The sequence below is a fragment of the Sardina pilchardus genome, chromosome 22, assembly GCF_963854185.1.
Source record: "Sardina pilchardus chromosome 22, fSarPil1.1, whole genome shotgun sequence".
NCBI classification, from domain to species: domain Eukaryota; kingdom Metazoa; phylum Chordata; class Actinopteri; order Clupeiformes; family Clupeidae; genus Sardina; species Sardina pilchardus.
Window position 1 is genome coordinate 23403115 of NC_085015.1, and position 11502 is coordinate 23414616.

At 48.2% G+C, this 11502-nt stretch overlaps 1 protein-coding gene across 1 annotated transcript; it reads right to left on the reverse strand.

Annotated features, from left to right (window-relative positions):
- Positions 1–1219: 1219 nt before the first annotated feature.
- meox1 (mesenchyme homeobox 1) lies at positions 1220–11018 on the reverse strand. The gene is made up of 3 exons (XM_062526837.1): positions 9516–11018; positions 3870–4042; positions 1220–2165 (listed from the first exon to the last, which is right to left on the reverse strand). Exons 1-3 carry the CDS (start codon positions 10024–10026, stop codon positions 2043–2045), a joined length of 807 nt encoding a protein of 268 aa, XP_062382821.1. The 5' UTR covers positions 10027–11018; the 3' UTR covers positions 1220–2042.
- Positions 11019–11502: the final 484 nt, after the last annotated feature.

Here is an 11502-nt window from a genome sequence, read left to right on the forward strand (position 1 = left end):
AGCTGTGGAATGCATAGGAAGTAATGAAGGATGGGTTTGGAGCAGCTGTGGTCTGCAGGGGTCAGTGGTACAGTTAGACTTAACCCCTGCCGTGGGTGGGTGTGTGTGTGGAACGGTTCCCTGGCAAGTCCAGCGTCGAGGGCAGTAACCCCTCCAGTCTTTGTTTGGCCAGCCCCAGGCCCCCCCCGGCACATAGGCCCGCCATTGTGAGTTCCTCTGGACTCCTGGATGCTTTACTTCTGTTTTCTTTGGGAAGCAGGAAATTGGATGACTGGCTACCTGCTACAACAACATCCTGTACTTGAGAAGTCGTCTCTTCGCCCATACCCACCTATTATTTCCTCCCCTTCTCTCTCCCGAAAAGCCACACCGCTGGTCAGCCTCCAGACTTCTGGTACGGCGGCTACAGGGGGGGGCCCCCCGCTCCCTCATACGCCGGCCTGCCGGACCTACATAAAGGGGGCGGGTGAGATCAATTTTTGTACCCCCGGCCAGATGCTTCCGTCGAAAATAGTTCTGGGGGCCAAGTCTATAACTGGCGCCAAATTCGCAGCTCGCGGCCATCGGCGGCTCAGGTACAGTCCGAGTAGTTTGTAAAAGGAGTCGGGAGCAGGGAGGACGGTGGGGCCTGAAACACACTACACACTGTTTCACATGCTGCTCACATTAAATACGCTCTTTTTCTGAGCCAGCTGAACCGCATGCATGCGTATCGTTAAAATGTGCCGTGGGATTTATAGTCACATGGACACGTGATTTATGAGCAAATGGACGAAATCTCTTCCTGCTTATCTTTATAGAGAGGTGCTATGTGTTCACCTGCCTGAAGCCAGGCTTTTGGTCAGCGAGGACGAGGTCAATCAATAGTTGTTCATCACAACCAAGGCCCATTAGTTACAGTAACCCAGACAATGAAAGTAAATCTTGCCCCATAGAGTACATTCAATATACCCCTGACACACCATTAGAGTAGCCTTTTAAAGAATTTAATTTAAATGAAAGATGAGAGTTCCAATTAGAGTAAGGGTTTGGGGGGAGTATATATATTTTTTATGTCCACATATCTGGACAGTGTTGTCATGCTTTTTGGACCAAGACGTACACAGAGGCCCAAAACAAAGGCACTCATGCAAGCCAAGAAAGTGTAACTGTTTGCTCTTTCACCTCATAACTCAAACATTTGAGGTCTGGGTAGACAAAAAAAAAATCACCATATAGATATTTCATTTTTTGACAATTTATTCTTTTTTTTGCAGATCTCAATACCAACATCTGTTTATCATTTCATCAAATGTAAAAAAAAACAAACAATAAAAACAGGCAAAAATATATGCTAAATCATTGTTCAAAAGTAACGCAAAAAGTATACTCTAAGAACCTGACAAACAAGAGGGGAAGGGGGTTGAGGCACTCTTGGTTTAGTAATACTGCTGGGATCCTGAGATAGCCTCTTTCGGTCGGAGCCGTTAGCAGGTGGTTGCGGTCAGGCTCCCCAACCAGACGTCTGCAGTGGAAGCAGCGGAGCCTCGACAACAGGGCTGCAGTGTCCATCACCGTTCGCACTGTTACGACGAGGAGAGAGCTCACGGAGAAATGTCTGTGAACGCTAACGACGCAAAGCCGCGACTCGCGCGTGGCGCAGTCTTCTCGCTTGGCTTGGTTTGGCTTCCCAAGTCTGTGGGCTAATCATAGTTCCGCAGAGATAAGCCGACCAGAGAAAAAGGGATGAACTTTCAGATCAGACCACATCGGGTGGGACGGGGGGGGGTGAATGAGTGGGATGGGATGGGATGGGGGGGGGGGGGGGGGGGGGGGTTCTTGGACTGTTCCAAGACTCTGACCAGAGTGTCCATGTGGGCGGTCCCATGCTGGGGGTTAACAACAAAAGAAAACAAAAACTCGAACAAGAGTTCATGACGGCCATCGTGGCATCCCAGTCAGTCGGTCCGACGTGCCAGGGAGTTTTGGTGTCTCTGGTGGCCCAGGAAGGCGGGCGGGAGAACAGGGGTGGTAAAAAAAAGCGTGGCGGAGGGGGGCCCGCTTCACTCCGAGCTGGGCGAGGCGGCCGAGTCGAGGTCATCGGCCTCCAGGTCATGGGGGGAGGCAGGCTGTCCTCCTTTCACTCTCTTCCACTTCATCCTCCTGTTCTGGAACCACACTTTCACCTACAGAGAGAAAAAGAGAGGGAGCCAGAGAGAGAGAGAGAGAGAGAGAGAGGAAGAGATTGGTCATCTCAGCACTGGTCACAAAACAAAGCCAGAACCAAACATAGAAGCCAGATGATTGTCAGGCATATGATTTACAGTGGTTTTTACACGTTGGTGTCCTGCTGCGATGCAATTTTTAAGTCTAACTCTCCCAGTGATTAAAAATGGCGCAATACGGGGGCAATAACTCTTGCGACCACCAGGGACGTCACAACGCGTGACCCTTGTGCATCCCTCTCGGCATTCCCCATGGCAACGGGGGAACCGCAGACAATCTGTTCCCACACTATTTTTAAAAAAAGCTCCGTCCCCAGCTCCGACTCTCGCCTGCCACTCACGTCGGCGCTCGGAAAAGGCCGGCTGCCAAGATATGTAGGATGCATCGGAAAAACTGGAGACGGAGCGGCCAGGGGGGACTGGGGAGGCGGGCGGGCGGGCGAGCGAGCGGCGAGAGAGGCGAAGGGCTGGGATCTGGCGCGGGCCGAGGGCGCCGGGCCTGGGAAACGCATCTAGGACACCAGACTCTGTCACGGACGAGGCTGCTGCTGTGGCCTCCTCCATGCGGCTCTAGCGAAGGCTGGTACGGAGAGCGTTATAAGAGAAGGCGATCCCCCCCGATCACCGTTTATATTTTTCGCACCCCGTTTAAACGGGCGAAAAAACTGTCTATTGTGGTAGTTAAAAAATGCACGTCACACTACTGTACATTCACTGAGGTGAGGTCCGGTTTGTAAGCGATTTTTTTTTTTTTAAAGTGTGTGAGTAGGGGAGATGGGCTCTTAATGTCTTCACAATTTGTCAATGAATTAATCCGCATGAAAGCTATGGTAATCATAAAGATCGTTTCCAGTCTGTTTGTATAATGAAATCAAAATGATTTTTGAGGTGTTTTACTTTTTCATCTGTTAAACTGAATCAGTGTTCAATTAAATGGTTCTATTAATCACAGCTACCTTAAGCAAACAGTTAGATATTTTGTCTACACGCTTATGACATTAAACGGCATACGACATTTACTTTCTGTGAGGGGATAACTAACCGTTATACTAGATATGGTCACAATTGAATTGTCTATGTCTAAATAAAAGTGTCACCATTTTTTCCGATCTTCAGAGTGCCTCAGATATTTCTGCGACTGCCTTTTTATATCCTTTTTTATTTAACCGAACAGTCAAACTCTCTCATTCGACTACAGGCCCATCCCTGCGAGAGCAACTGATTATCCACTTTTCCTTATTGTACACACTTGTCTATGACCCAGTGTAGCACCCCCTTTATATTTTGCATAGTTTATATTCTGATCGCCCATTATTTGGATAGTCCCCTGTAACGCACTTACAGATTCTCAATGATAAACAAATAAATAAACAAACAAATAAAAACTCTACGTATCTCTTGATACGGTGAAGGTTGGGGTTGGGCGTGGTGATGTTCAGCTAACAGTTAGAAAGACTGAACTTCAATTGTAATCAACCGCCATATGTAAAGTCTCTATGGGTGGACTATCCAAATAAAGTGTTACCAAAAATATAGATTTGTCTTAATATGTTCTTTTCAAAATTTCATATAAGAAAAAAAATATGACCATTGGCTCCAAATGAACCAATGGCGTCATCTTTGTTGACCGCGCAGTAGTCCGGGCTCTGGGCGGGCCGCTCTTACCTGTCTCTCGGTGAGGTCGAGGTTGACGGCGATCTCGTAGCGGCGCAGGCGCGTCAGGTAGTTGTGGTGGGTGAACTCGGCCTCCAGCTCCCGCAGCTGCTCTTTCGTGAACGCCGTGCGCTCCTTCCTGGCCTTGCAGTTGGAGTCGGCCTTGAAGCTGGAGTCCTGGATATCTGCAAGGCCACAAGGGTGGAGACGTAAGGCTGATGAATGTGTTTGCTTTGGACTCGAATGCAAAGGCACGAAAATATTGATTTCATGGAAAATGTCATATTGCATTGATGTTTCTCGTTGTATTAGTATTTCTTTTTTCAGTTTTTCCACCATTTTTTTGTTTTTCACATTTTTCTTGCAACGACACTGACCTCCCTTATACGCTGGAGGAACAACTCAGCCGAGCAAATGTTTGCGACATCAACTACGGCCCCTTGCCACCTCGCTCATCCAACACCTTCTACGCTTTAGTTCCCAGGCGTGTAACGTTTAAAAGTCTCCCCACATTTTTTTTTTTTTACAGCGCAACTGCTGTGTTTTTTTTTTGTGGGCCACACAGGCCACACACACTTGCGCAAAGCTGTGGCCCGGATCAGAGGGTGCCCTGGCCCCCAGTGATACTTTGGGTCGGGGGGGTCGGGATCGGGGGGGGTGGACGGGGTAGGGGTGGGGGGGTTGGAGGTCCTGAAATGGGCCACAGAGGAGTTGAGTTAGCCAGGAATGCGGCGGAACATCGTTAAATCCGCTAACAAAAGAACAAAGGCCTCGGCCTGCTCCAGCTGAAGCATGTGTGTGTGCGTGCGTGTGTGTGTGTATGTGTGTGTGTGAGTATATATGTGTGTGTGTGTGTGTGTGTATGTGTGTGAGTATATATGTGTGTGTGTGTGTGTGTGTGTGTGTGTGTCTGGGAAGACTTCCTCCTCTCCCGGTGCTCTCAGAGGAGGAAGTAAGGCTCCCGCCACTGTAACTCAACCTGACAGCCCACAGATCAGAAATCAACTGGAGTTTGTCCTGTAACACCGTCACGTCTCCCTCTCCTTCAACCCCCCAACCACACAACACACACAACACACACACACAAACACTTACACTCGCTGCCACATGCACACATACTCACAAACACAAATACACACACAACCACAAACACTTAAAACACACAGCCACACACACACACACACACACACACACACACACACACATCATCCGTTTTGAGGTGGTTTCATTACGTGATATTAAGATTCTCCAATCTCGCTGCTTCAGTACTTTTGAAAAATGCTTGACCGTTACCAAATTACAGGTCGTTCTGTCTAAACAGGCCAATTAATGGAGGGTCTTTTCAAGTGGAGCGAGGAAAACTATCAATACAGCCACAGACAGCTGATGCAATCCCTGTGAAATGTCTATAATTTGTCAAAGTGAGAATTTCTCTGCAGCGTCCGCCAGGACACGGAGCCAGACGACGAAATGGACGGCGATCGCCGAGCCAGATGTGTGGTGAGATCCAGACAGTTTTCATGCAACACAGAGGTGTGTGTGTGTGCGTGTGTGTGTGTGTGTGTGTGTGCGCGTGTGTGTGCGCGCCTGTATGCGTGTGTGTGTGTATATATATCTGTGTGTGTGTGGGTCTGTGTGTATGTGGGTGTGTGTCTACAGTATGTGTGTGAGAGAGAGAGAGAGGGAAAGAGAGAGAGAAAGAGTGAGAGAGAGAGAGAGAGAGAGAGAGAAGTACTTCTTCATTCACACTTAACAACCTGTGATCTGATTCCCATGAAAAGAGGATAAAAAGAGAGACAGAGACGGTGTGAGGCAGAGAAGTGGAGAAATGGAGTGAGAGAGAGAGAGAGAGAGGAAGAGAAAGACGGAGAGGAAAAGTGAAATATAATCATCATTAAACTACTCCCACTCATTTTAGCTTCGCTGAAAGAATGCTGTACATGGCAAGGTGGTGGCAGGTTGAGGGTGAAACACCTGGCACGGCAGACAAACTGTAAGAGTGTGTGTGTGCTTGAGTTTATGTGTGCTAAAGTCTGTGAGTAAGTGTGTGTGTGTGTGTGTGTGTGTGTGTGTCTCTCTGTGTGTGTGTGTAAGCACAGGCTGCACAGGCTTCCACAAAACAGGCCCCAATAAATATCTCCAGCAAAAGCCCGTAAACTTTAAGGGAGCAACTCCTGTGCCCAGCGGGGTGTCTGGAACACAAACAGCATTTGGCATGTTCCTCACGGGGTGCTAAAGTCATTTGTCTTAATTTACTCGCCAAAACCAGCCGGCTATTACGTCGCACCGTATGTAAATTAGCCACCACAAAAACAAAACACAGATGCAAACGCCATCACCCTGCGTTAAATCAAACACATGAGCTACAAGCCTTGGAACTGTCTGGAAACCTAATGGTGTTTCTTTTTTTGTTTTGCTTTGTTTTGTTTTGTTTTGGGGTTTTTTTGGTCACTTGGCTTGAGGTGTTTTATTTGCTTTGAATAAACACCAATTTGAATGATAGTAATGAAACTCAAATGATGCTCCTTTGTATTATTGTTAACCTGCTGCATTCATTTTGGACAACAAAACAAAAAGCTAAAATTCAGTTTGTTTCGCTTCGCATGATCAAAAACAACTGAACCTGGACTGTTGAATTTTTTTCCTTCTGAAACTCTACAAACCAGAAAAAAAAGACTGGGTCAACACTGATAAATATCAAAACCATACTCAAACATTGAAAGAGACATCAGCATTTTTTCCTGGCCATGCTTTTGTCATGTAAGGTTTGGAAGACCCTGCTCCTTCACATTGTGATGAAGTTCCCTTGGCAGCGGCTATCCTATCTGCTAACCATTATCCATAATTGTCACGACAATAACTATTACGTGCTAGTCATATTCCGAGCTCCAGGTGAAAGGCCCGTGTGAGCGAACGCAGTTGGGCTCGATTAGACTGTCAGCACCCAAACGTGTGTATTCGCCCACTGCACCCTCATCACTCTGTTTCTCTAAGACAAATATCTCCGAGGCATTTTCCTCCGCGCGTAAGTTATGCATCGATCTACTCCATATTCAGCTTGTTTGGGGCTCAACGGTGCTGAAGGCCCCAGCTCTGCTCTCCTCTCCTTCTCCTCTCCTCTGCCTGTATCAGCAGCTTTTCCAGCAGGAATAACACATTGATCTACTGGTATTTGGTTACCGCTTAACAACAGGAAAATGTCAATGGATAAGAATGTGCGAGTGGGATAGCAGGCAAGCTCCATTACAGACTGGGGTCTGGCATGTTCTCCCCACAAGTGGGTGAGGGTTACAATAAGGTAACCCAAAGAAAGCAGGAAAATGAACCGTGCATGGACATATATAGGCATATATGTTTCCCTAATTAAGCATGAAGGTCTCTATGTGTGTGTTTCTGTCTGTGTATGTATGTCTGTGTGTGTGTGTGTGTGTGTGTGTGTGTGTGTGTGTGTGTGTGTGCGCACGCCATTTAAATAACCTCTCATGAGACATGGTTGTCTGGTCCTTTCTTTGAGACTCTTAAAATGTAGACTTTTTTTGCAATCAAACGACTATTGCCTTGCCTATTTGGATGTTGAAACACAAAGCCCACTCAAGTACGATTGGGGAAATATATTTATCTTCAAGAAAAGCCCCCCCTCACCCCACCCCCACCCTTCCCAACCCAGTGAGGCAGGCGAAAGCGAGCTCAGTTTCCATAGCATGGCGGAGGGCTGAAAATTAATGCTTGTACCAGATGTGCCACAATACCAAGGTTCACTTTTCCTCCCCTCCGAGCAGCATGAAATTGGAAGTACGCAAAGAGCATGGATCTATAGCTATTATAGTGATTTAATAATTTCCGGCCGCCATTAGTCCAAACTACAGGGGTGGTTAGGCGGCAGGTCCGTCAGGACACACAACTGTGCGAATATCACGTCCCCTAGGGTCGAAGAATTCTATGGTGCTGTGTAGAGTGTTCATTGTGTGAAATGGAATCAGGGATGAACCGAAACCGGCGCTTATGAGCAGTTACGTATATTTTTATCGTTTTTTAAAAAATAACAAAAATAAAATATGGTCTTGAATTTATATATAATTCGTTTAGTCCAAAATTCACTGTGAATTTTTCTTAATTTCAAACTTCTTGGAGCTTTAGAGAATTGTGTTGATGGCCTTGGCGACTTCAGTACAATAAAATGGGATCAAATCCACATCTCCATGTTTCTCACCAACTTCACTCAACTCTCTAACTCACTGGTAACTAACGTATGGGTCACACTGGGCTGCTAATGGATTTGCTTACTCTAAGAAAAATTCAATCCCAAACAGCAAGTCCTTGATCTGACGTAGCGGCTCCCTTAAATCTCCTGAGTGGATGTAGAAGTGGAGAAGAGTGGATGAGCAACATTCTTCCAACACAATAGAGTTTGACTTACAGCTAAGTGGGGCAGGGGACACAGTGAGTAATCACATTTTACCTCATTTATTTGAGCCTTTTAAGAGGCTAAAAACAATAGCGGGAAACAACTGCAGCAGTCTGTATGTGTGTGGTGTGGTGTGTGTGTGTGTGTGTGTGTGTGTGTGTGTGACAGAGAGAGAGAGAGAGAGAGATAGATAGAGAGAGAGAGAGAGAGAGAGAGTGTGTGTGTTTGTGTGTATTAAGTGTTTGTGTGACGTGTGTGTCACCTTTATCCATGCATGTGCCTACTGTAAGTGTATGTGTGCATTTTACGCCTGCTTAATCCAGACTCGATAAAGTAGTTGAAAACCAAAAGTTTTGTTGCGCAATATTTTTTTGTTTGAAATAATTTGTGTGATTTTTTTTATCACTATTCACTGCAGCAAAATCTAGTTCCTTTTTCTCTCTAAAATAAACATTCCGTTCTCTGAGAAAAAAGAAAAGAAAGCTGAATGGGGATGTGAATTGAGAAATCTACAGCAAGCTCTGCAAAAAAAACTTGTGTAACTCAGCCACTAATCCATTTGAATATGAAAGGAGAAAGATTTGGCAGATAAAGTGACATCAGAATCAAAGGCACACACACACACACACACACACACACACACACACACACACTGTCTGTGAGTAATTATGCTGTGTCAACCAAGTCCAAAATCAAGACATTTATGAAGTGTTAAAACACCCTGCTGGAGAGCCGGCTGTCTCTGGTTCAGCACACACACCCTTGTGACAGCTACTGTACATAATGCAAATCAGACAAAAACAAGACACTTGGACAAGCGGAGCTTGGCTGGCCCCCATAACACAACGCAAGCCATGAGTTTCGCTCTGTTCTTTTTCCCTTTGTAGAGTCTCAGTCACTCATTCACTCACTCTCTGTTCTTGTCACGCACATACACACACACACTGATAATGAGATACGCTCACATAAATAATAATATCACAATCCATGTCAGATGAAGTCACCACACACACACACACACACCACGTACAATAAGATACGCTCACATACATAATATCACAATCCATGTCAGATTAAGTCACCACACACACACACACACACACACACACACACAAACACACACACGCACACACACACAGACAGACATACACACCACATACAATAAGATATGCTCACATACATAATATCACAATCCATGTCAGATTAAGTCACCACACACACACACACACACTCACACACACTCTGTGTCTCACCTGTGATGTCCCTCTTCTTCTTGGCGTGCTTCTTCTCTGTATCTCCCACTCCCAGGCTCTGTGGCGAGTAGTCGCCGTCCAGGCCTCCGCTGACGGGCCCTCCGCCGGGCAGCCTCTCCCCTCCGGCGCTGTCCATCTCCGGGCCGCCCGCCACTCCGGCGCCCGCGCCCACCGTGGCCGCCTGGCCGCACGGCTCCTGCCCGCGGCCCCTGGGCTCGCAGGGCCCGAACTGCCACTCGGGCCTGGACTGGTAGCCTCCGGCGGCGGCGGCGTGGGCCTCCGGGTAGAGTCTGTCGTCGCGCGGGTACGCGTGCGGCGACGGCACCAGGCAGGCGTTGGAGAAGTCCGTGTAGGAGGTCAGGAAGTCGGGCTTCTGGTGCAGCGCGAAGGGGGCCTGCTGGTAGGGCTGGAGCCCGCCGGTGGGGACGCCCGAGTGGGGGCTCCGCACGCAGCCCCAGATGGGGTTGGCCGGGTGGGAGCTCCTCATGCAGCTGCTGGCTGGCTGATCCATGTTCAGCTGGTGCTGCTGGTGCTGCTGGTGGTGGTCGTTGAAGGGGTCAGGGAAAGAACTGGACAGGTTCTTCGTTCGCACGCAGGCTCGGGCGGACCGAATCGTCGGGGTGCGCGAAGGGGAAAAAAAAAAAGTCACCCTTTCGCACGCATATGCGCTCGCTCACACGCAAAAGAGCAAAGCGAGGAGCAGTGCAAGCGAAAAGCCGGGCTGCTGCTGCTCTGTGCAGGACGAGTGTGTGTGTGTGTGTGTGTGAGAGAGAGTCGGCGTGCAGCGTGCAGGAGATCAGCTGCTCGGTGCCGACGCTGAGGTAATGCAGCGCTGGGAGTATCCGCTTCGCCTTATCGGGTTTTTTAAACGCACATCACCGGGCAAGCTCGCGTCCACCTGTGGAAATATCACTTTCTCTCTCTCTCTCTTTCTTTCTTTCTTTCTTTCTTAATTTCTGTCTTTCTTTCTTTTCTCCTCCTCTCCCCCACTCTGTTCCTCTCTCTCTCTCTGTCTGTGACTGACTAAGACTCTGAAGTCTGAAGGTTTGCCTGAGAGGGGAGTGTATGAGCACACACTCTCCAGTTGTGGTGTAACTCTGTCTCTCTCTCTCTCTCTCTCTCAGTCCTTCCCTCTCTCTCTCTCTCTGAGGTGTGACGTGTGAGGCGGCTTCCCTGGTCTTTTCTCCCTCTCCCTCTCAGACCCAGACCCACACACACATACACGCACACACACACCCTCCCTCACGCACAGTCTGTGGCGTTAGATTTTAACTCTCTCTCTCTTTCCCCCTCACTCTCACTCTTTCCCTCTCTCCCTCTCTCTCTCTCTCTCTCTCCACTCACATCCACACTCTCTGCTTCTTAGCTCTAGGCTGCCTGTTTTCACAGCTCTGAGGCATTCCTTGACAAGCGCTCCCTCCTCCCTTTTAAACGCTTAGGTGGGAAAGAGTGGCAAGTTTATGGAGTGTAACGTGAGCCAGTGGAGGAGGAGCTGAGAGGACCCAGGGCCTAGCGGCCACATGTGGGTACCCTCCAGCCCCTCAGCCAGAACCAGGGGCCTGCCCAGCCCAGCCCAGCCCAGCCCAGCCCAGCCCAGCCCAGCCCAGCCCTGCCTCATCTACTATTAATCACGGGGGAAATTTTATATGCACATCTGATGGGATTTCCAGGCGCGGGCGTTTAAAGGAATACTGTCAGTAAAATAGAAAAACGAACACCCACACGGGAAAGGGTTCCAAGTTTCTCTCTCTCTCTCTCTGTCTGTGTCTCTCTCTTTTGTCTTTGTGTCTATCACTCTCTCTCTCTCTTTCTCACCTTTCTTCTTCGCCCTGCCTTTGAACAAAAAAAAAAACCTCTCACCCCTGTGATTTTCACTCCTTCACCCCTTTCTGTTTTATATACACTTTTTAAGCCATGCACATGCACACAGCACACTGACACGCACGGAGAGGGAAACCTCCACCTCACTGCTTTGCGGCAGGCAGGC